Genomic DNA, 25,591 nt, shown 5'->3' with positions numbered 1-25,591 from the left:
GGCAGGAAAAATGCTAATTTGTCAACACAGAGAGAGGTTATTGTGCAGCTATACAGAAATTAGTATCATATAATACTCAAGAGTGAGCAAGAATTCTTAATCACAAACAACCCCAGGCACAAAATGTAATAAAATGGTGCAAATAAGCATTGTTCCATTGAAGTCATTAGAGAAACTCCAGTTTACTCCAGCCGAAGATTTGGCTCCAACATTGTAAGAACTTAGCCACATCAATGGCTAAATATTGGCATATAGTGTTTCTGACCAGGGATTGAGACGTGTGTTTGTGTGGAGCAGAGAAGCACATTCATTGGACCAACAGTGGCTGGGGATATAGTGGAGATGATTTTGTCAGCTTATCTTGGGTAGCAAGAGTGTTCACTGCATTGTTCACGATCTCCCCTTCACAGCTGGCTTACAGTAGCTATACAGTCTTAAGACCACGTTTACAGCGGCAGTGGAAGCAGCACACAAGTTTTTGCTAGTCATGTGGTGAAAGCCTGGTCCCATTGACTTTAATAGGACCAGGAATTCATCCATTGTTTTTCTGGCTGATATAGACACACCTTTGGAAGACACTGTCAGCCCTGTCAGCTACATGTTGTGAGATAGGTTGTGTGGGAGGATGGAGGCAATTTTAAATGATGGCACAGTGATAAGTGAAAGCACTACAAGATTTGATGGACAGAATAACTGGGCTTTCATTGGTAAGAACCCTGTTGGTCAATGCAAGTAAACTCTTCAAGCACTGAGGGAAGAAACATATCTGATTACTACATAGATAAAATACATGTTCAACAGTTGTACATCTTCTCTCCACTTCAGTTTGCTTGATATTCCTAGACCCTGCCAGGCTGGATCTTTAGTCCTTATGATTTTAAGGAAAACCTTTGAAATATGAACCCAATGTAAACTGAAGCAGTGATGTCTATCTCAGCTGGTAGACAACCTGAAACTGTTGGTCCTTGGGAAGTTCCCCTATCCATATCAATGAGTGTAAACACTGAAGCTTGAACAATAATAATTTAAATATCAATATTGTTATCAATTTCACCACAGAGCAAAACATTCAAGGAAAAAAAGGAATATCAGATTCTGAAGATCTGCAAATCCTACTTGTATAGCACCTTGTTTTGATGTCTCATTTTTGCATCTCAAAAGAACTGAGTTTGGTATGTGGGTGGAATTTGTGAGAATACCCACACCCCAAAATAATATACTCATTGACAACCATTATTCAAGTGACATGTGCTAGCTCTTGCCATGAGAAGAAAGTGTTTCTGTTCCCTTCTCCCCCTTACATTTCCGCCCCAGCTGTCCGTTCTTTCTCTTCAAGAACATAATTTCAAAAGAAAATTGCTTTCCATTGGATGTCAAAACAGAAAAATGGCCAGGTCAACTATACACCAGAAAACAGATGCGCATCTTTAGAGCTCATCAGATTCCATATGACAATGAGAGCCATACTGCAGAGTTATCCTGGTCATAGATTTTATACCACACACCAGGCGATTCAATGTAAAGAGTATAAGGTTAGCCAAGAGGGTTTCATTATTTATATCAGATATGGCTGCATGTCTTTTTTTCTGACACAATCCTGAGAGCAAAAATCATAGCTCTAATTAGAAGAGCCTTCTATCTTTTTTCCATTTTTACCTTAGTTTAAAAAAAACTTGATATAAAATGGCACTTAAAACAAACAAGTGGAAGTAACTGCAACATTGATATTTCTGCCTTTGTCACTGGAGCACAATAATATTTGAGAGCTTAGAATAGCACTGTGGGCAAAGTTTTTGTAATCTCTACAAACAGCAATCTGTCACCTGCATTTTAGTTTGCTTTCCTTTACTGGTATAAGCTTTTCTGCTCCTATTGTGTGCCTTTTCTTTCTTCTCTCTTACAAGAGCAGCTCCTTCCTGAGTATCTCTGAGTTGGTGCAGACTTCTGATTTTGTTTCCAATTTACACTCAGCTCAGATTTGAAAAGGAAGAAAAAAAGAAAGAGGAAAAAAAGGGGGAAACGAGAAAGAAAGAAATTCTGAATAAACAACTCACCTTCAGCTCTTCTGATGTTCTCTTTGCCAAACAAGTTGCCAGACAATGCTGAAGAGATTACACCCTTTTTTCCCCCACACCATCCATAAGTATTTTGCCCTTATTAGCTCACCATAAATGCATAATTAAGATGGGTTATTAAAAAGTTTTGCCTAGAGTAAATAATTTGTGGAGTAATTTTAATTACCCCTTTTGGTTAAATCTGCTGAATCTCAGCGACATATCAAAACATCAAGGACTGGATTCTGCAACCTTTTGTATTCAAAACTGCCATTGACTTATCTGGCTTGGGTTTTGAGTGAACATTTTTTTGTCAAAAAACTAGTCTCTTAAGGGTGCCAACAAGAAGCTTATTTTCAGATAGCAGAAGCTACCAAGAAGCATTATGCAAAGGCTGCATGATCCATTTTTGATTGCTTGTGATAAATTTTGTTATCCAATCTACATATTTCAAAAGCAACCCACAGACCATGGCCTCACTCTAAATCTTTCCTCATACAAAACTCCCACTGACTTCCAAAAGGCTCAGTAGGTCATACTGGTGAATTCAAACCCATATATCAACACTGATCAACGTGGGTCATCTCTAGAGAAAAGTGGATACTTCAGTCTCCAGGATTTTTCAATCCTTGGCTTCTTTGCTCAGATTATCAACAAAGATGCCAATTACTGACAGCTGTAATGGTATTTTGTGATGTGGACACAAGTCCCCTGGAAACTGGAGACCACAAAACCCAGTTATTTTGGAACATTTGAACTAAACTGATTCATTTGGAATGACAAGGCCTGGTTCCTTTTAACAATCACCTTTAAAATGACTTGTTCCTTTTTAAATCATCCCCTTTGGGATAGGCCTATGTCTTTATTTTAACTTTATATTTTTACTGAGTGTTGTTTTTCAAATAATATAAAATTAAATGCTTGAATTTGCTCTGATAACAGACAAAATCAAACTGCAGAACCATTCAGTAATACCCAGCAAAACCAGTGGCTTCTGAGGCAAACTACTTACCTCCATGGGCAAAGCAAACTTTCAGTTTAGGAAAAATTTCAAAAATCCCTCCCATAATCATGGAGCAAATGGCAATGGTTGTTTCCGCTGGCATGCCTAACAACAAGAAAAAGTTTCATGACATAAGACATCACACTGCAGCTTGACGTTTCCCCCAATATAATCTATACTTAATGCCAAATTTAACAGTTACAGTGTAAATGACAAACTGCATAGCTTTATTTCTTATTAGAGAAGCACTCAACGCTATTAGTCAGTTAAAGTTCTTAAACTGTGGTCAGAAAACAGGACTAGGAGCTAAGAACTCCTGAGCTGTAATCTCAGCTCTGACACTGACTCTCTCTGCCTTTGCGACAGAATTTTCAAAGTTGGGTGCCTAGAGTTAAGCACCTAAAGCCAAATTTAGGAGCCTAAACCAGTCAATGGATGTTGGGGGTGCTCAGCACCTCTAAAACATCAGGTCATTGATGTGCCTAACTTTAGACACCCAATTTTGAAAATTTGGGTCTTAACCTCTCTGCCTTAATTTTCCTGTGATACAGTGAAAATAACACCCAACTTAGAAGGGAGTTGCCAGGATTAGTTAATGTTTGTGCAGCGCTCTGAAGATGTAAAGCTCTACATAAGTACCATGAGAATGTGTTTTTAGGTTACTGCATCTCATTAAGTAAGTAAATATAACAATGTTCAATTCTTTTTAACACCATGTCAAATAGACCTGCACTGAGGAAGGTTATCTGATATGGTGTTAAAAATAGTGCAAGCAGCTGGTAGCCCATCTACCCTATCGCTCACATTGGATCTGAACCAGTGTTAACAAAAGGCCTTAGTATAGACATGGCCAATGTAGTGTAACCCAGTGCAAGCACAGTGGTGATGTGAACACTTATGCACCTTTGCTAAAAATTTCATGTATGGAGATCAGGTGTTCCACAAGTGCAGTGGTGGCTGCAACACCAAAATGTTCTACTGTAGATAATGCTAAAGTGCCTGATTCTGTTCTCAGTCACAGTGGTGTAAATCAGGAGTAACTCCAGTTAAGTCTATCAAGTTACACAGTGCTAAATCAGAGTAAGAAAGAGTAGAATCAGGCCTAAAATCTTCCAGAGACTGTCACAATTTTACCCACTGTTACTCGTTGCTGGACTGCAGCATTTAACTGACAGATGTGGAAAACACAGAAACTAGACAATTCCCTATTGCCTATACCTCTAAGGAGCCTCGAGCACATGTTGTTTCAGCTATGGTCGAAATGAACTTAAATTCAAAATATCCCCTTCCTGGTCTACTTGTTTTAGAGGGCATTATACGAATTAATGTGTGTCGTTTGCTAATTCCATTTGTCTTTCTTCTAATCATGCTTCCTTTGGGAGCCTTCTCATTACAGAGGCAGAAGATGTGTTCCTGGACATCTGCTCTCTGGGAGGCAAGAGAACATTAGAGGCTGCTGCAAGCCCCTTAAATTCTAGTGATACAGATATTATAGATATATAAAGTTTAGCCAGTGAAGTTTATAGTGTTGACCTAATGGCAGTGTCTGATTTTAAAAATGATTGACAGAAAAGTAATGTAGTCTTTCTCATGCAATTAGACATTTGCAATTGTCTCCTTGGCATAATGTGTTGCAGCTAATGACAGGTAATGAATGAAGATAAAGTATTGTAACTATATACTCACCCACCAGCCAGGGAAGCCAGTACTTAGACATCCTTCCATTTGTCTGCATGTCCCAGGGATGCACAAACAGACAACAGTTTAATAATTCAGCAGCCTTTGGTGAAAAGGATAAAAATATTATCTGGACTTAACAGTAGCAAAATTAACTCTAACATGTATGTATGCTCCAGGCAATACTGTTAAAAAGACCTTTTTTGCTTTTGCTGTAAATAATTCATAGAAAGGATTATAAGATTTGACCAAAAATGGAGGTGCTCACTTAGGCTTAAGTTGTAGCCCTTACACTACGTCTGAGTAAATGGGCTTGGCACATACAGAATCCACCCTCAAAGCTGTGGCATGGCCCTCCTACAACTATAGGGCACCAAGGGCCTCCCTGGTTTCTATGCTCCTTTTCCCATTCCTTCTGTGTGTGCATGCGTGTGTGTGCGTGCGTGCGTGCGTGCGTGCATGAGCCAGTGGATCCACATAGTCAGCATGCCCTCGAAGCCCACCATAGCAGCAGCATGAGGCTTATCTTTGCTGAGAACTACACTGAATTAGAGCACGATCTCAAGTTAACTAATACTGACCAGCTGATGTGGTGTTGAACATGACTGCCTGCATCTACACTGCCTGCAAAGTTGTGCTCAACATCATGTTAGTTGTGCTCTAGGTCATGTTCTAACTCAGTGTAATTTTTCTAGTTAAGACAAGCCCCTGGAAAGAGATCCTGCACCCATGAGGATGGTGGTATTTACCCCATCAGCCCTGATCCTTACTCCAGTCCTTACTCCTATTCAAAATTCTCCTTGAGGGCTGCAGGACTGGGCCCTTATAACAACATTTTGTCATTTAAGTAAAAGCATTCTTCAAATTTAATTGTTTGGTATAAAAGTGCTTGTCACATTATTTGTATCTGTGTCTTACTGCAAAGTTAAACTAAGTACAAACTAACATTCTACCTGATTGTATTTAACACATAGGGGTGAATTCTCAGAGCACTGGATAGAGGTGCCTACAGAACGGAAGTCTGCTGTGTTTGGGAACATTTGTTACTGTGGGAAGTGTATCTGTCCCACTGCATGGATTCATGTTTAGAACGGTTTCTATCAAATCTTGAGGGCTACAAAGCAAGCTCCATTCTTCCCACTAAGCCGTCTCCACTGGGACTACATTTAACATTCCAAGACTTTGTGCAGCTTCCGGGAATAATGGATTTATCCCATTGAAAAGCTGGGAATTCCCTCTTTTCCAATAGGATACAAATTCTTATCTTAGTCTAAATAGCTTACAAGATGTGACATCTTTAAATTGCAGCATTATTGTGTCAGAAAAACTAATTTGGATAATTTTTAGAGATTTAAAAAATTTACAGTTGGACCCATGGTGTTCAGAGAGTCTGACTTTACATGTGGATTGATACACAAATAGTACCAATATTTATTTAAAGGCTCTATATTTCTGAAATGTTTGTTTTCTGTTAAATATGGAACACAGCAAGTTATATGATAGTGTGGTGTGGTTTAAAGCTTTTATTGGCAAGGACAACCTGAATAGTTTGCCATCAACACAAACTCTTGCCAATGAATATATGTGCATGCTGTGCTATTCATTTATTAGGAATGTGATAAAATAATATTAATGTATTAATTACATAATTTAACACACATGTAAATGACACAGTAGGTTATATATAGTTGTGGTGAGTAGTGCCCATAAATTAGTCTTTATTTTGTTGTAAGTTGGTCTTAACTTCCCTCCCTTTCTTTTTTGTATTTGAACAGCTCCTCTATTCAATATAGAGTTAAAGAGAATTTCTTTGTAAACAAACAAACAAACCCAAACAGTACACAAACCTTGAACACTGGGTCTTCAACTATTGGTAATTTTAGAAAAGAAAAACAAGAATTGTACAGTGTATGGGCCCTGATTGAATGAATTAGGCACATCCTTAATTTTAAGCACGAGTAGTCAGGTCTACTCATGTGTTTAATGGGGATCTTAATTCTATTTTGTCACATGTATGTCTGGACCTGTGTTTCTTGTAAGGGAGATATAATCACAGGGTTGAACAATTTGTGATTAACTAGTCTTACACAAGTAAATAAAGCTAAAATTTGTGGATAAATGCAAGCTCATGATTTGTGAATAGTAACTGTTGCCATAAGGATCAGATTTATAGTCCTAAACAAAAATTTGTAGCTCAGTAAGTGGCTTGATGAACTGATACAGCTCAAGTTCAAATGTAGCTTTCCTTCATCATCTTTACTTTACAAGGGTGTTTCTGCATATGGTGCTAATTATTGTGGGAGGTAACTTCCTGTATATGTTCCAACATATACTGATGGATGTAAGCATCCCCAAAAGGTGGAGATTGATAACAGACTGTGTGTAACTGCACAACCAAACAAGCCATCAAGATGCTGTACTAACAATTCTCAAGCAAATTGAGAGTTCTGAAAAATAACCTCCATGAATCAGTTTCAAGACGACAGTTATAGTAACCTGTGGATTAGATACAGAATGTACACTGATTAAATACAAAAAGAAAAGGAGAACTTGTGGCACCTTAGAGACTAACAAATTTATTTGAACATAAGCTTTCGTGAGCTACAGCTCACTTCATCGGATGCATTCAGTGGAAAATACAGTGGGGAGATTTATATACATAAAGAACATGAAACAATGGGTGTTACCATACACACTGTAATGAGAGTGATCATTTAAGATGAGCCATCACCAGCAGAAGAGCGGGAGGGAAAAAACCTTTTGCAGTGATAATCAAGGTGGGCCATTTTTCAGCAGTTGACAAGATCATCTGAGGAACAGTGGGGGGTGGGGCAGGGAATAAACATGAGGAAATAGTTTTACTTTGTGTAATGACCCATCCATTCCCAGTCTCTATTCAAGCCTAAGTTAATTGTATCCAGTTTGCAAATTAATTCCAATTCAGCAGTCTCTCATTGGAGTCTGTTTTTGAATTTTTTTTGTTGAAGAATTGCAACTTTTAGGTCTGAAATCAAGTGACCAAAGAGAATGAAGTGTTCTCCAACTGGTTTTTGAATGTTATCATTCTTGACGTCTGATTTGTGTCCATTTATTCTTTTACGTAGACACCGTCTGGTTTGGCCAATGTACATGGCAGAGGGGCATTGCTGGAACATGATGGCATATATCACATTGGTAGATGTGCAAGTGAACGAGCCTCTAATAGTGGGTTAGTGGTTCTGTTGTGTGGTGTGTGGTTGCTGGTGAGTATTTGTTTCAGGTTGGGTGGCTGTCTGTAAGCAAGGACTAGCCTGTCTCCCAAGATCTGTGAGAGTGATGGGTCATCCTTCAGGATAGGTTGTAGATCCTTGATGATGAGTTGGAGAGGTTTTAGTTGGGGGCTGAAGGTGATGGCTAGTAGTGTTCTGTTATTTTCTTTGTTGGGCCTGTCCTGTAATAGGTGACTTCTGGGTACTTTTCTGGCTCTGTCAATCTATTTCTTCAATTCAGCAGGTGGGTATTGTGGTTGTAAGAATGCTTGATAGAGATCTTGTAGGTGTTTCTCTCTGTCTGAGGGGTTGGAGCAAATGCGGTTGTATCGTAGAGCTTGGCTGTAGACAATGGATCGTGTGATGTGGTCTGGATGAAAGCTGGAGGCATGTAGGTAGGAATAGCAGTCAGTAGGTTTCCGGTATAGGGTGGTGTTTATGTGACCATCGCTTATTAGCACCATAGTGACCAGGAAGTGGATCTCTTGTGTGGACTGGTCCAGGCTGAGGTTGATGGTGGGATGGAAATTGTTGAAATCATGGTGGAATTCCTCAAGGGCTTCTTTTCCATGGGTCCAGATGATGAAGATGTCATCAATGTAGCGCAAGTAGGGTAGGGGCATTAGAGAAGAGGCATTAGAGCTGAGGAAGCATTGTTCTAAGTCAGCCATAAAAATATTGGCATACTGTGGGGCCATGCGAGTACCCATAGCAGTGCCGCTGATTTGAAGGTATACATTGTCCCCAAATGTAAATACAGTAATTTAGACAAATAATGGTGCCCATCTGGACTTCACGCTGTTTTAAAAAATGTATAATCTATAAACTCAGTTTGGAATTCTTGGTGATGTTTACTCAATTCTGTGTGGCACTTAGATTCCAAGAAGAAAAGGAGTACTTGTGGCACCTTAGAGACTAACAAATTTATTAGAGCATAAGCTTTCTTGAGCTACAGCTCACTTCATCGGATGCATTTGGTGGAAAAACAGAGGGGAGATTGATATACACGCACAGAGAACATGAAACAATGGGTTTATCATACACACTGTAAGGAGAGGTTTCAGAGTAGCAGCCGTGTTAGTCTGTATTCGCAAAAAGAAAAGGAGTACTTGTGGCACCTTAGAGACTAACAAATTTATTAGAGCATAAGCTTTCGTGAGCTACAGCTCACTTCATCGGATGCATCCGATGAAGTGAGCTGTAGCTCACGAAAGCTTATGCTCTAATAAATTTGTTAGTCTCTAAGGTGCCACAAGTACTCCTTTTCTTTTTACTGTAAGGAGAGTGATCACTTAAGATAAGCCATCACCAGCAGCAGGGGGGGAAGGAGGAAAACCTTTCATGGTGACAAGCAAGGTAGGCTATTTCCAGCAGTTAACAAGAATATCTGAGGAACAGTGGGGGGTGGGGTGGGGGGGAGAAATATCATGGGGAAATAGTTTTACTTTGTGTAATGACTCATCCCTTCCCAGTCTCTATTCAAGCCTAAGTTAATTGTATCCAGTTTGCAAATGAATTCCAATTCAGCAGTCTCTCGTTGGAGTCTGTTTTTGAAGCTTTTTTGTTGAAGGATAGCCACTCTTAGGTCTGTAATCGAGTGACCAGAGAGATTAAAGTGTTCTCCAACTGGTTTTTGAATGTTATAATTCTTGACGTCTGATTTGTGTCCATTCATTCTTTTACGTAGAATGACTGTCACAATGACTGTCCAGTTTGACCAATGTACATGGCAGAGAGACATTGATGGCACATGATGGCATATATCACATTGGTAGATGCGCAGGTGAACGAGCCTCTGATAGTGTGGCTGATGTGATTAGGCCCTATGATGGTGTCCCCTGAATAGATATGTGGACAGAGTTGGCAACGGGCTTTGTTGCAAGGATAGGTTCCTGGGTTGGTGGTTCTGTTGTGTGGTGTGTGGTTGCTGGTGAGTATTTGCTTCAGACTGGGGGGCTGTCTGTAAGCAAGGACTGGTCTGTCTCCCAAGATCTTTGCTTCTCTACAAAAGAAAAAAAAAAGAAAAAGGACACTAAGCTATCTAAACTACTACATGCCACAAGGGGCCACAACAGTGGTTCCCGTAACCCACCCAGCAATATTGTTAATCTATCCAACTATACTCTTAGCCCAGCAGAAGAATCTGTCCTATCTTGGGGCCTCTCCTTTTGCCCCTCCATCCCCACAAACATGATACAGTTCTGTGGTGACCTAAAATCCTATTTTCGCCATCTCCGACTCAAGGAATATTTCCAACACACCTCTGACCAACATATTAACCCACAGAGACCTTCCTACCAATACTACAAAAAGAAGGATTCTGGGTGGACTCCTCCTGAAGGTCGAAACAGCAGCCTGGACTTCTACATAGAGTGCTTCCGCCGATGTGCACGAGCTGTAATTGTGGAAAAGCAGCATCGCTTGCCCCATAACCTCAGCCATGCAGAACGCAATGCCATCCACAGCCTCAGAAACAACTCTGACATTATAATCAAAAAGGCTGACAAAGGAGGTGCTGTCGTAATCATGAATAGGTCGGAGTATGAACAAGAGGCTACTAGGCAGCTCTCCAACACCACTTTCTACAAGCCATTACCCTCTGATCCCACTGAGAGTTACCAAACGCAACTACAGCATTTGCTCAAGAAACTCCCTGAAAAAGCACAAGAACAAATCCGCACAGACACACCCCTAGAACCCCGACCTGGGGTATTCTATCTGGTGCCCAAGATCCATAAACCTGGAAATCCTGGACGCCCCATCATCTCAGGCATTGGCACCCTGACAGCAGGATTGTCTGGCTATGTAGACTCCCTCCTCAGGCCCTACGTTACCAGCACTCCCAGCTATCTTCGAGACACCACTGACTTCCTGAGGAAACTACAGTCCATCGGTGATCTTCCTAAAAACACCATCCTAGCCACTATGGATGTAGAAGCCCTCTACACCAACATTCCACACAAAGATGGGCTACAACCCATCAGGAACAGTATCCCCGATAATGTCATGACTAACCTGGTGGCTGAACTTTGTGACTTTGTCCTCACCCATAACTATTTCACATTTGGGGACAATGTATACCTTCAAGTCAGCGGCACTGCGATGGGTACCCGCATGGCCCCACAGTATGCCAACATTTTTATGGCTGACTTAGAACAACGCTTCCTCAGCTCTCGTCTCCTAATGCCCCTACTCTACTTGCACTACATTGATGATATCTTCATCATCTGAACCCATGGAAAAGAAGCCCTTGAGGAATTCCACCATGATTTCAACAATTTCCATCCCACCATCAATCTCAGCCTGGACCAGTGCACACAAGAGATCTACTTCCTGGACACTACGTTGCTAATAAGCGATGGTCACATAAACACCATCCTATATCAGAAACCTACTGACCGCTATTCCTACCTACATGCCTCTAGCTTTCATCCAGATCATACCACACGATCCATTGTCTACAGCCAAGCTCTACGATATAACCGCATTTGCTCCAACCCCTCAGACAGAGACAAACACCTACAAGATCTCTATCATGCATTCCTACAACTACAATACCCACCTGCTGAAGTGAAGAAACAGATTGACAGAACCAGAAGAGTACCCAGAAGTCACCTACTACAGGACAGGCCCAACAAAGAAAACAACAGAACACCACTAGCCATCACCTTCAGCCCCCAACTAAAACCTCTCCAACTCATCATCAAGGATCTACAACTTACCCTGAAGGACGACCCATCACTCTCAAAGATCTTGGGAGACAGACCAGTCCTTGCTTACAGACAGCCCCCCAATCTGAAGCAAATACTCACCAGCAACCACACACCACACAACAGAACCACCAACCCAGGAACCTATCCTTGCAACAAAACCCGTTGCCAACTCTGTCCACATATCTATTCAGGGTACACCATCATAGGGCCTAATCACATCAGCCACACTATCAGAGGCTCGTTCACCTGCGCATCTACCAATGTGATATATGCCATCATGTGCCAGCAATGCCCCTCTGCCATGTACATTGGTCAAACTGGACAGTCTCTACGTAAAAGAATGAATGGACACAAATCAGACGTCAAGAATTATAACATTCAAAAATCAGTGGGAGAACACTTCAGTCTCTCTGGTCACTCGATTACAGACCTAAGAGTGGCTATCCTTCAACAAAAAAGCTTCAAAAACAGACTCCAACGAGAGACTGCTGAATTGGAATTAATTTGCAAACTGGATACAATTAACTTAGGCTTGAATAGAGACTGGGAAGGGATGCATCATTACACAAAGTAAAACTATTTCCCCATGTTATTTCCCCCCCACCCTCCCCCCCCGCACTGTTCCTCAGATATTCTTGTTAACTGCTGGAAATAGCCTACCTTGCTTGTCACCATGAAAGGTTTTCCTCCTTCCCTCCCCCCCCCCCCCGCTGCTGGTGATGGCTTATCTTAAGTGATCACTCTCCTTACAGTGTGTATGATAAACCCATTGTTTCATGTTCTCTGTGTGTGTATATCAATCTCCCCTCTGTTTTTTCCACCAAATGCATCCGATGAAGTGAGCTGTAGCTCATGAAAGCTTATGCTCAAATAAAATTTGTTAGTCTCTAAGGTGCCAGAAGTACTCCTTTTCTTTTTGCAAATACAGACTAACACGGCTGCTACTCTGAAACCTGTCATTATGCTAGATTCCAAGGTTATCATGGCCTGATTCAAAACCCATAGAAGTCTATAACAATCTTTTCAAATACTTCACCTGGCTTTAGACCAGCCTTGCTACCTAAGAAATATTTTAGATACATAACAAAAATTAAATGACTGAAGCTCAGATTTTCCAAATAGCTGTTGGTTGATAAGTGCTCAAATCTCATTGAAAGTCAATGGAAATTTGATGCATAACTCCCGCTGGTCACTTTGAAACTCCCAGCCTTAAACTGTTCACCATTTCATTCTACTTGGACACAAAAATAATCATAGGACTAACTCACACTTCACTAATTGTCACATACTCCCTCATTCACAAACCAAAAAAGTAGCAACTCTCCTAATTTTCCAGCAATAGTGGAGTGAGACCTACAGTGAGGTCTCATATGTCTAAGATTTCATTATGTATTTTACAAAATATGCTCCAGAACATTTGCTGGTAATTAAAGCTAAACCTATCAAATAGCTACTTATCAGCCCACCTTACTCACACATAGCTTCAAAGAGCATCATTGGGAATCTGCTTGAATAAAAGCCAAATTCTGCACAAGTCCTTGCACACTCACAACTCCCATTGACTTCACTGAAATTCTTGGGTGAGTAAAGAATATGGGGTCCAGCCATGAGTGCTCAATTGGATCTACAGGCTTGACCCTGTGTCCATTGAAACAAATGGTAAAATCTCCCATTGATTTTAGTGGGGCCAGATGAGACAAAGTACCTTTGAAATGTACTACCCTTGCTTTTTAACATTTATTATGTTAGTTTATTTGCAAATTAATAACATTCAATATTAGCTGTCTCCCCCAGTCATTACAGCAAATTTATGAGTGTCTCTTATAAATGATCACTATAGCCTAAAGAAAATTAGCTATATTGAACAGATTTTCTAGACCAAATCTTGCTCTCAGATATACTACTGTAAATTTAGTTGATTTCCATTGAAATATTTGGATTTATACTAGTGTAACTGACAGCTGAATTTTTACCAATGCCTTTTTTTTAATTACAATTTCATATCACAACATTCTTTGGGATAAACTAGGAAATGTTTACTCACAGCATAGACAGCAAACAGTTCTGGTGCATTCAGGTCCCATTCGTTGATATGAGATCCTATCTGTACCCCAGGAAAGCCAAGCTCATTCACACAGCGATGGATTTCCTTCACAGCCAGGTCTGGTGCTTGCATAGGTAATGTGCCAAGGCCAATAAACCTCTTGGGGTACTTTTTTACTGTAGCAGCTAAGTCATTATTTAATAATTGGCACAGATCTAAAGTATCCTCAGGTTTGGCCTGGTATGATATAAAGAAGAAGAGTAAATTAAAATGTAGTTCCAAAATTTTATCACCTTGACAGATGTTGGAAGAAACTCAAAGGATTGCATGTAAATGATCACCAAGAAAAAATGTCACAGCAAACAATACGAGGAGAGGACTTGAACCAAGGCTTTTGCTTCACCACCAGTCATTCTGAATAGGTGTAAGGCCTGTTTGAAATCGTAGGGGAAGGATTGATGAGTTGGGTCTACTTAATCTTGCATACCCATGCATTAGTTGCTTTTCCTCCTATTCCTCAGGGGTGTATAAGGCAAGGAAGAATCTGGCCTCATTTGCTGATGGTCTCAGGATTTTTTAGAGAATCTCTTATAACACTCATGTGCCTGTCAGAAGGCAAATAGAGACCTGGTGTAAGAAGTTATATCTTGCAGCTGAATCTCTGGGCAGAACTGAGTGGTAATGTAAATGGTAAAGTGAGTTACATCCATTTTCTTACCAGTTTATACACAAAGCATAAGTAGATGTAAATTTGCCCCAGTTTGGCATTCAGTGGGAATGTAAAATGATTGTAACTTACATTTTGAGAGGGCAGAATGGGGCACTAGAAGAAAAGCAGCAAATAGGAGAATGTCAGATAAAATGCCCCCCATAGACCAGACCTGGACCACAAACTTTGAGTCCAGATCTCAACGGCGGGTGTTTGTATCTGGGGATTTGGTTCAAGCACATCTCTGCTCAAAGATGAAGAATTCTTTTCTAAACATAGAAGCCAGGAGTTTCAAGTGAATCCTTGGCAAAGCAAGTTCTCTCACCCCTGATTTCAATTCTCAGCTTATTTACCACTGCACAGGTTTGATCACAGAGTTAGTCTAGTGTCCAAATAATGTTATTGATGCTGTACAAGAATAAATTAATTGGTGTGGAAGACTTCCCATGGTGAGGAATTGTAAAGGCTCTTCTGGTAGTATTATAATGGACATGTTGCTCATACTTAAAATTACCAATCATTGTTTATCAAGGGGTAAATGCCAAAGAGTCCAGGTAAAAAGTGAAGTGTGTACTTGATCTGTATTTGCCGTAGGCGTTCCCCTAGGTTTTTAGTTAGAAATGAGTGTTAAGTAAAATCCCAGAGCCCTCCAAATTTTGTGTGGGGTAGAACTTGGATCCAAACCCAAATGTAGATTTTGCATCTGGCCTTTTTCTCTAAAATGGGCCAAACCAACCCCTTAGATTTGACTACCCCACAATTTTAATGTCTTTGGGATCCAGATCAAAACTTTACATCTTTCTTTTTTATCTTTCTTTTTAACATACCTGAATATTTACCATTTTATTGCTGGAGTTGGGAAGAATAGATTGGAGGGAGGTGGAAGTGTGTGACATTGGACCATGATGAATTTTACAGAGTAAACATGAACAAAAGATTTGTAAAATTGAAGAAGTTCTTATTGCTATTTCTAATATGGCAGTCATGACATCCAGGGAGAACTATATTATACAAATTAATTGGTTCCCTACTTTTTCCTAAGGTATGTTCAAGGAAAAAACAAAAACCAAACAAATGTTTATTTCAGTGTAGAATATGGGACATGTCATCCTACATAAAGTACTAGAGGTGTACAGTTAATTTATGGGCTATTCTGTAATAATTTTTTATATAGGGCATCTGTAACTGAATTTTGTATGTATTATCCTTCAGCACGATTGCTGTGAACTGCTAGATACACATAGGAAATGGGCCAAGTTAATTCCTGATGTAACTGCATTTATGTTAAATTGTTGAAGTCAAGGGGTGCTACACCTGGGATGAATCTAGCCCATTGTTTGCTAGGATCAACCATTTAGAAACCCTTTTTTGTTAGTTTGATTCATTTGAAATAACTGTGAATCCATTCTGCCAATCTAGTTGTGGTACCAAGTGGGAGGTGTAATTTCAGACTCAGAGCTTCCTGGACCAATAGCTTTCCCATATTGGGAGTCTGATATTTAAAAGAAAGGGAAATTTTTTTGTAAATGTATCTGTTCTATTAAAGCATATTTGTAATACTTCATCTGTGCATTCCAATGTCAATAAGATCGAAATTGCCTAGATATCCTGTTGTGGGCAAATCAGATTCTTCATGATTTACATCCAAACGTGATTTGACAAATGGCTCACTAGATGTTTCATAGGAAGTTAGAGATCCCTCATAAAGCACCTGGCTATTTCTGCAGTGCTGTGTGTGAAGGAAGTGCATTCTTCTTCACCGCAGTACAAAGAAGGTGGATTTCCCTGTGGCAATTTTTGAAATTTTATTTTTATGGGAAAATATCTATTTGATAGACTTACAACCCAATAAATCAGAACTTGCCTGTTTTTCCTTTATATCATACACCCCAGTCCTAGATTCATGTTCTGTAAAGGCTCTCTCTCTGCTTCCTGTTGTTCTTCCTAAATTCCTATTGCTGTCTCAACCATTTGATCAGATGATCAAATGGTCCCTTCTGACCTTAGTATCTATGAATCTATTTGTATTAAATGTTCTCCAGACTGGAGCTCTGCTCTGCAGCGTCCAGCTCCTGTTGGAGCAGTTTTGCCATGCTACTCTGCTGGCCTCTCTTCCACTGCCAGAGCAGCTTTGCGATATTATTCTGGTGATTGGCTGAACTGCCTAACTCACAGGCAGCGTGGATTTTATTATTTTGAATTTTATAGTATCTATGACTTACAAAATTTGTTTGCAAGGACTTACCCAATAGCTGAACATTACAGGAACTGTAGAAAGGGCTTGTACAGTGACTCCTACATAGAAGAACAAAAGTCTTTAAGTATGAAAATGCAGATTATGATTTTGTCCTAGGTCTGATCATAGTTTGATCTCATGCATTACAGATTAATTATAGAGATTTGTCAGTCAATCTGAGGGAAGCAGATATGTTCATAGAGGACAGACTGGATAAAGGCGCATGTGTCTTATAGAACAGTGGCGCTCAATGTGTGGTCCACGGACCCCTGGGGGGTCTGCAGATTTCCAGAGGGGTCCGCACCTCCGTTCAAAAATTTTTAGGGGCCACAAATGAAAAAGGTTGAGAACCACAGCTATAGAAGACAATGGGAATTGTACATGAGGTAATCATGGGAATCATTGGGAAGAATATTACCCAAAATGGGAAAAATAATAATTAATATGTTGAGTCAGTCATCAAGCAAAACTTGCTCATCAAGCAAAACTGGGCATATGTCCAAATGAAAGTACTTTTATGAGTGAATAGTAATTATTCATAACAGGATCTAGCTACTTAGCTCAATCCATATAGCTTTGCCAGTCCCCAGTTCAATCTCTGATGTTGGCCAAGATGGCAGCTGTCACATAAGTGGGCATTTGTATGGGATTTGAATTGCTGTGGGCCACAAATGCTTGGAATGAGCTTTCCCTGCCCAGAAAAAGCATATAACTCTCTGGTTACATACATACATATGCCATAAATGTGGGACTATAAAAACTGGTGTTTGGCTTTTAAAAAATATTTTTGTATGTTATTTGTGGAACAGTTATAACAATTTTCTTTAGAATCACTTCAGTTCAGGGACAAAAGCCCAGAGCAGCAATTAAGTGTGTGTGATCTATTGTTACACTAATCCAGCGGTTCTCAGACTGTGGGTTGGGGCCTCAAAGTTTGTCGAAACCCCGTTTTAATAGGGTCACCAAGGCTGGTTTAGACTTGCTGGGGCCCAGGTCTGAAGTCGTACCCCAAGCCCCACCGCCCGTGGCTGAAGCCAAAGACTGAGAGCTTTGGCTTTGGCCATGGGTGGCGGGGCTCAGGTTACAGGCCTCCCCGTCGAGTTTGGGGCTTTGGCCTCTTCACCTGAGGCAGTGGGGCTGGGGTGGCTCAGTCTTCGGTCCCCCTTCCTGGGGTAGTGTAGTAATTTTTATTGTCAGATGGGGGTCGCGGTGCAATGAAGTTTGAGAGCCCCTGCTTTAATCTATTGGTGTTAATTTAAATAATTGTGCATGCTTATCACTCTTGACTTTCTTTCATTTTACTTAATTTTCCATAAATGTATCTTGATTTCCATAAATGTATTTTGTCATATAAAAAAATCTTTGAAGGTCCCACTTAAGACAGTGAAAATAATATATATTGTTTTTGCTCCCTATAACAAATGCAGAAGCTTTGCATTCACTAACAGAACCTTGAAATCAGTTAGTTCAAAAAAAAAAATGAGTGAGAATTATTTTCATTAACTACAACTGCCTCAGAATCACCCTGAGAAGTTTTGTGATTTTACACACACTCTTTCCTAATTTTTTTCCAGTGACTTCCTCTTTTTTATTGCTGTTAATGATCCATGAAAACAACAGGGAAAACTGACTCTGATCTTGCAAAGTCTCGTATAAAAATATACAAGCACTTACAGGATTGGGGCCTTACTCACTACGTCAGGGAAACAGTGAAAATGACTGTAGGCAAGGTGCTGTTTAATACATACTAAGCAGATAGGAAAAAAATAGAGAAAACATATTTTCCCCTCTCATTTCTTTCCCTTATAGTAATCTTAGATATTACTTGCAGTTACTTTACAGCAGGTAAATCATTTTCATCCTGAAGTTTGAATTTTAAGTTGTCTGGGGGGACAGAGGTTGAATCTGGATTCCTCTAGGAAGCCTAAAGAATAACCCACTTCGCTAGAGAATCACTCTTCAATGAGCAGCATTTTTGCTCCTTGTTTCCTCAGACACGAGCTCTTGTGTTGTAATTGAGTCCCCTCCATGGTTGTTTTTTTCAGTAGAGAGCGCTTGTAGGGATGTGAGTCCATGCTGAGCAACTCCTGCATGATGCTGAGTGCTCTCAGCTCCCATTGACTTCTCATTTGCGCCCCAAATGTTCATGCTAATTTCCAGTCTTCTGCTTCAAGCAACATTAACTTGCATGTTTTACTGTATTCCTTCTGCAGTGCTTCTGAGGAAGAATGATCCTATTTTTGCTCTGGCCATGTGTCTTTTCTCATATAAATGATGATGAGACACAAGGGCTTTTTCCAGAGGTCAGAAATGTTGGGGGGAAGGAAGGGAGAGTGAAAGGGAAAGGGTGGGAGGAACATCCCATGTAGCCAATTTTCCCCTCTACACAGACGCATTATGGATTTTTTGGCATTTTGCTCCTCTCTGTACTGCATAGTGGGAGAACAGAAAGGTCTTGATCCCTGACCCATTTACATTCTCCAGCAATGTGCCAGTGAACACTTGATTAGCACATTTGGGAACACTTCCCATGCCTTAAACGGATTATTATTGTGTCTTGTTCCAATCCCATTAAAATGGTTAAATCCCATTACAGCCCTCTTCTTAACAGAGACATATTTTACTGTCCAGCCATTTATTTGTCTTTTCCCTATTTATGCTTTCCTGCTAAAGTGTTTGAAGAGGGTGCAATCAAACAACTGTTTAATCACCTTCCTCAGAACAGTTTATTAGAGGCTTGCAAGCGAGGGTTTCAACTGCTGGAACAGCAGTGGTTAACATGGTGAATGGGTTCTTCCTATGCACTGGTGATGGTCTTATTGGTTCATATATTGTTGCATAGTTCCATAGCATTTGATACCACTGGTCATTTGGAATGTTATGATGTATGATAGCAGGAATGGCACTTGGTATGGAAGTGATCACAGTCATCTGATTGTGTGCAGTTTGCCTCTCTTGCCGTTCTTTCCCAGTGTCCCTAGGGACCATTCATCTTCAGCCTTTGCCTGCTTTTTTGCATTTAATTATCCAACTTTCCTTTTTTTATGTGATTCACATGAAGATCATTTCCTCTGCTTGCACTGTTTGATCAGCTTGTCTTAAATATAGGGGCACAGATGTCCAAGGATTTTTAAATATTAATTGCTACAAAAACTGAGCTATGAATTGCTGGTTCCTGACACCATCTTAAATCTAGGTTTCAGAGTAGCAGCCGTGTTAGTCTGTATTCGCAAAAAGAAAAGGAGTACTGGTGGCACCTTAGAGACAAACAAATTTATTAGAGCATAAGCTTTCGTGAGCTACAGCTCACTTCATCGGATGCATTTGGTGGAAAAAACAGAGGAGAGATTTATATACACACACACAGAGAACATGAAACAATGGGTTTATCATACACACTGTAAGGAGAGTGATCACTTAAGATAAGCCATCACCAGCAGCAGGGGGGGGAAAGGAGGAAAACCTTTCATGGTGACAAGCAAGGTAGGCTAATTCCAGCAGTTAACAAGAATATCAGAGGAACAGTGGGGGGTGGGGTGGGAGGGAGAAATACCATGGGGAAATAGTTTTACTTTGTGTAATGACTCATCCATTCCCAGTCTCTATTCAAGCCTAAGTTAATTGTATCCAGTTTGCAAATGAATTCCAATTCAGCAGTCTCTCGTTGGAGTCTGTTTTTGAAGCTTTTGGAACAGTATCCCCGATACTGTCACGGCTAACCTAGTTCTGAACTTTGTGACTTTGTCCTGACCCATAACTATTTCACATTTGGTGACAATGTATACCTTCAAATCAGCGGCACTGCGATGGGTACCCGCATGGCCCCACAGTATGCCAACATTTTTATGGCTGACTTAGAACAACGCTTCCTCAGCTCTCGTCCCCTAATGCCCCTACTCTACTTGCGCTACATTGATGACATCTTCATCATCTGGACCCATGGAAAAGAAGCTCTTGAGGAATTCCACCATGATTTCAACAATTTCCATCCCACCATCAACCTCAGCCTGGACCAGTCCACACAAGAGATCCACTTCCTGGACACCACGGTGCTAATAAGCGATGGTCACATAACCACCACCCTATATCGGAAACCTACTGACCGCTATTCCTACCTACATGCCTCTAGCTTTCATCCAGATCATACCACTCGATCCATTGTCTACAGCCAAGCGCTACGATATAACCGCATTTGCTCCAACCCCTCAGACAGAGACAAACACCTACAAGGTCTCTATCATGCATTCCTACAACTACAATACCCACCTGCTGAAGTGAAGAAACAGATTGACAGAGCCAGAAGAGTACCCAGAAGTCACCTACTACAGGACAGGCCCAACAAAGAAAACAACAGAACGCCACTAGCCATCACCTTCAGCCCCCAACTAAAACCTCTCCAACGCATCATCAAGGATCTACAACTTATCCTGAAGGACGACCCATCACTCTCACAGATCTTGGGACACAGACCAGTCCTTGCTTACAGACAGCCCCCCAATCTGAAGCAAATACTCACCAGCAACCACACACCACACAACAGAACCACTAACCCAGGAACCTATCCTTGCAACAAAGCCCGTTGCCAACTCTGTCCACATATCTATTCAGGGGATACCATCATAGGGCCTAATCACATCAGCCACACTATCAGAGGCTCGTTCACCTGCGCATCTACCAATGTGATATATGCCATCATGTGCCAGCAATGCCCCTCTGCCATGTACATTGGCCAAACTGGACAGTCTCTACGTAAAAGAATGAATGGACATAAATCAGACGTCAAGAATTATAACATTCAAAAACCAGTTGGAGAACACTTCAATCTCTCTGGTCACTCGATCACAGATCTTAGAGTGGCTATACTTCAACAAAAAAGCTTCAAAAACAGACTCCAACGAGAGACTGCTGAATTGGAATTCATTTGCAAACTGGATACAATTAACTTAGGCTTGAATAGAGACTGGGAATGGATAAGTCATTACACAAAGTAAAACTATTTCCCCATGGTATTTCTCCCTCCCACCCCACCCCCCACTGTTCCTCTGATATTCTTGTTAACTGCTGGAATTAGCCTACCTTGCTTGTCACCATGAAAGGTTTTCCTCCTTTCCCCCCCCTGCTGCTGGTGATGGCTTATCTTAAGTGATCACTCTCCTTACAGTGTGTATGATAAACCCATTGTTTCATGTTCTCTGTGTGTGTGTATATAAATCTCTCCTCTGTTTTTTCCACCAAATGCATCCGATGAAGTGAGCTGTAGCTCACGAAAGCTTATGCTCTAATAAATTTGTTAGTCTCTAAGGTGCCACCAGTACTCCTTTTCATCTTAAATCTGTTACCTCATTCTCCTCTTCCTTTGGTGGCTCTGATATTCAGGCATCAACTATAAATAGTTAACAGCCTTGGTGTTCTGATTTTTAAAGGGAAACAGAATCATCTATTTCTCTGACATAGTAAATTCAGATTTCTACCACTTTAAGATCATTTCCAGGATTCAGTCTTTTCTTTCCTTTTCCGACAGAGAGATTGCATTAATGCTTTACTTTCTTGCATTCCAGCTTGCGGAAAGGCAAACTGAAAAGCAAATATTAAAATGGACTTAAAGAGAGATTTCTGTGCTAAATGTTCCCGGTCACCACACTGTGAGGGAGCAAGGGAGATTAAAAAACTCATTTATGTGATGAGTAACTTACTTTTTGAAAAAGTATTTTCCCTCTCCCCCCCACTTTTCTGAAATCCTCTTGGTACATCCTGGTTCACTGTTGATATTCCAGAATGCACATCTGCAATGGCCAGCATCTCACTGCAATCCATGGTATGTGTTATGACATAGAGTGATACATTCTGCTATGTCTTCACTGAGGCAGGAAGGACCAAGAAGATTTCACAGAGGAGAAAGGAATTAAAGAAAGTTTAGTTAAAATTAATATTTGAATTCAGTGTCACCCACAGCCTGGCTAGTGTGGCCTTTGGCATAAAACTGTGATCTGAACTCAGTTTTCACATTGGTTTTGCAGTTTACATTTAAGTAAGTATTTTAATACACCATCTTGTATTCTGACTGGAGCCAGGAGGTATGATCATGTGATCTAATCGCTGTTCTGGTGCGCTAGGTACAAGTTGCATTTCTTTGATGCAATAAATACTTTAATGATAAAGTTCTTACGTTGCTGCATAAAGCTTTTCACAAATAGGACCTAATTACAGGGCCTGAAAGTTACCTGAGTTAATGACACCTTACCCTGCTGGTTACCAGCTTTCTTTAACTGAGAGAAACTCTTTGCATCTTCCCTCCCAAACTGTGTCATTTTTGGTGGTTAATTTTTAGGGCCATGATCTACCCTCAATCTTTCTTACCAAAAATTGTCTTTGAAATCAATAGCTGCACCTCCATCAATGGAACAAGAATAAGATATGGCCTGTAGTTATTATCCCTTGAGGAACTCACTGCTTATTAAAGGTGACCTGCAAAGCAGAAAAAAAAATGTGTTTGACTCTTTTAGTTTGCTTCTTTGTGATGTATAAAAAAAAGTGCAGGAGCAGGGCTGGAACAAGGCAGGAGGAGGACTGGAATAAGGCAGAAGCAAGGCTGGGAACAAGGAGGCACAGAAGCTATTGCAGCCATAGGCAAATGCTTTGAGCAGCTGCTGACCTAATCATATCAACCACACCATCAAAGGCTTGTTCACCTGCACATCTACCAATGTGATATATGCCATCATGTGCCAGCAATGCCCCTCTGCCCTGTACATTGGCCAAACCAGGCAATCTCTACACAAAAGAATAAATGGACACAAATCAGTTGTCAAGAATTATAACATTCAAAAATCAGTCAGAGAACACTTCAACCTCCCTGATCACTCAGTTTCAGACCTAAAAGTCGCAATTCTCCAACCAAAAAACTTCAAAAACAGACTCCAACAAGAAACTGCAGAATTTGAACTAATTTGCAAACTGGACACCATTAAATTAGGCCTGAATAAAGACTGAGAGTGGATGGGTCATTACACAAAGTAAAAACTATTTCCCTATGCTAATTTTCCCCCTACTGTTACTCACACCTTCTTGTCAACTGTTTGAAATGGGCCATCCTGATTATCACGACAAAAGTTTTTTTTCTCCTGCTGATAATAGCCCACCTTAATTGGTTAATCTTGTTACAGTTGGTATGGCAACATCCATTTTTTCATGTTCTCTGTGTATATATATCTTCCTACTGTATTTTCCACTGCATGCATCTGATGAAGTGGGTTTTAGACCATGAAAGCTTATACCCAAATAAATTTGTTAGTCTCTAAGGTGCCACAAGTACTCCTCGTTTTTTTTGCTGATACAGACTAACATGGCTACCACTCTGAAACCTGCTGAACTTTTGCTGCTTCTGGGCTTAGGAGCTGGTCTTTTGACTCTTCTGAGCAATCAATCAGGAAGCTTACAACAGGCCAGCTGTACTTGTTAGATTATTCAGTGACTGACTCTGCTGCAGGTCCCGCTCCCTGACAAGGAGTGTCATATGCAGGACACAGAAGGTAATTGTTCCACTCTATTCATGAGGCCTCAGCTGGAGTACTGTGTCCAGTTCTGGGTCCCACAATTTAAGAAAGTTGTGGACAAACTGGAGAGAGCAACAAAATGATAAAAAAGATTTAGATAACCTGACCAATGAGGAAAGGCTAAAAAAAATGAGTATGTTTAGTCTTGAGAAAAGAAGACTGGGGGCAGGTGCTGATATCAGTCTTCAAATATATTATTGGCTATTATAAGTGGATAGTTATCAGTTGTTCCTGACTTCTGGGAGTATACAACATCCTCATTTTCCCAGAAAGTCAGGAACTTCATGATTATCATGTGCTCACTGTCTTGGAGAGACTCTGCTAAAACCACCTGTATTCAAAGCTCAAGAAATGCAAGTTTGATAACGACACAGTGGAATTCTTAGAATATATTGTCTTTCCTGAGGGATTCACCATGGACCCCAAAAATGGCAGCAATATCCAACTGGGCTGTGCTCAAGGACATACATGGGTTGCAGCGATTCCTGGGGTTTGCCAGTTTCTACAATTTATTAAAGGTTTCTCTAGCCTGATTGCACCCATAATGGCACTTTTCCAAAAAGGGGCTTGGTTTACATGGTCTACGGAGGTTCAGTTGGCCTTTGATTTGACTGAAGAGGGCATTCACGTGAGTACCCATCCTGATTCACTCAAATCCCACTAAACCATTTACGATCCAGGCTGATGCCTCAAACAGGTGCAGTATTATCTTGACACGTGGGCCCACACAACCTACTCCTTCCCCTCCCATGCCTTCAAGTGGCTATTAAAGCAGCTTTCAAGGCATGGCACCACCTCCTAGAAGGAGCCCAATTTCCATCGAACTCCTAATGGATCACAGAAACCTGAAGTACTTACAGGCAGCTAGATACCTTAACCAATGCTAGATCTGCAGGTTCTTCCTTGCTCAATGTGACTTTGTAGCAACCTATCACCCAAGGGTGAGAAATGGAAAGGTGGGATGCCCTATTCTGGAAAAACAAATAACTCAAAGCTGGTGAAGAGCCCTCTGCCACTATATGCAAGGTGTCCAACTTTGTCAATGGGATGGACTACAGCAGAACTGACATCCTCCATCCACTCCCTACTCCTCGACAACCTGTTTGCAACCCAGATCCGTGAGACCCTGAACGATCTGGGTACCTGACCAGAATCCAAGTTCTGACTACAGAATGGCCTCATCTATCACAAGGGTTGAATTTATGTTCCAGTGGGACAACCTAGGCTTCAGGTATTGAAAGTATGCCATAATTTGCCACTTGTGGGCCAATTTGGCCAATTCAAGACCAGGAATCTGGTCTCAAGGAGCTTCTGGTGGCCAAGTCACAAGTTTACATCAAGGATTATATACGGT

The 25,591-nt window shown here is 40.7% G+C and overlaps 1 protein-coding gene and 1 long non-coding RNA gene across 3 annotated transcripts in view; one reads left to right on the top strand and one right to left on the bottom strand.

Moving 5' to 3' along the window:
* The window catches only part of LOC122458072, a 92,774-nt gene that overhangs the window by 38,434 nt on the left and 28,749 nt on the right, over nt 1–25,591 (top strand). The window lies entirely within an intron of this gene.
* Nucleotides 1–25,591, bottom strand: part of ACMSD (aminocarboxymuconate semialdehyde decarboxylase) — a 66,883-nt gene that overhangs the window by 21,022 nt on the left and 20,270 nt on the right. For both annotated transcript variants that reach the window (XM_038421868.2, XM_038421872.2), the window contains 4 exons: nt 16,694–16,743; nt 13,740–13,976; nt 4,744–4,837; nt 3,067–3,162 (listed from right to left, as the gene is read on the bottom strand). In XM_038421868.2, coding sequence (XP_038277796.1) covers nt 3,067–3,162; nt 4,744–4,837; nt 13,740–13,976; nt 16,694–16,743 — 477 coding nt within the window. The remainder of the gene's footprint in view (nt 1–3,066; nt 3,163–4,743; nt 4,838–13,739; nt 13,977–16,693; nt 16,744–25,591) is intronic.

The sequence above is a fragment of the Dermochelys coriacea genome, chromosome 11 (genome assembly GCF_009764565.3).
Source record: "Dermochelys coriacea isolate rDerCor1 chromosome 11, rDerCor1.pri.v4, whole genome shotgun sequence".
Taxonomy (NCBI): Eukaryota; Metazoa; Chordata; order Testudines; family Dermochelyidae; genus Dermochelys; species Dermochelys coriacea.
This window is presented reverse-complemented; position numbering and strand designations above follow the sequence as displayed.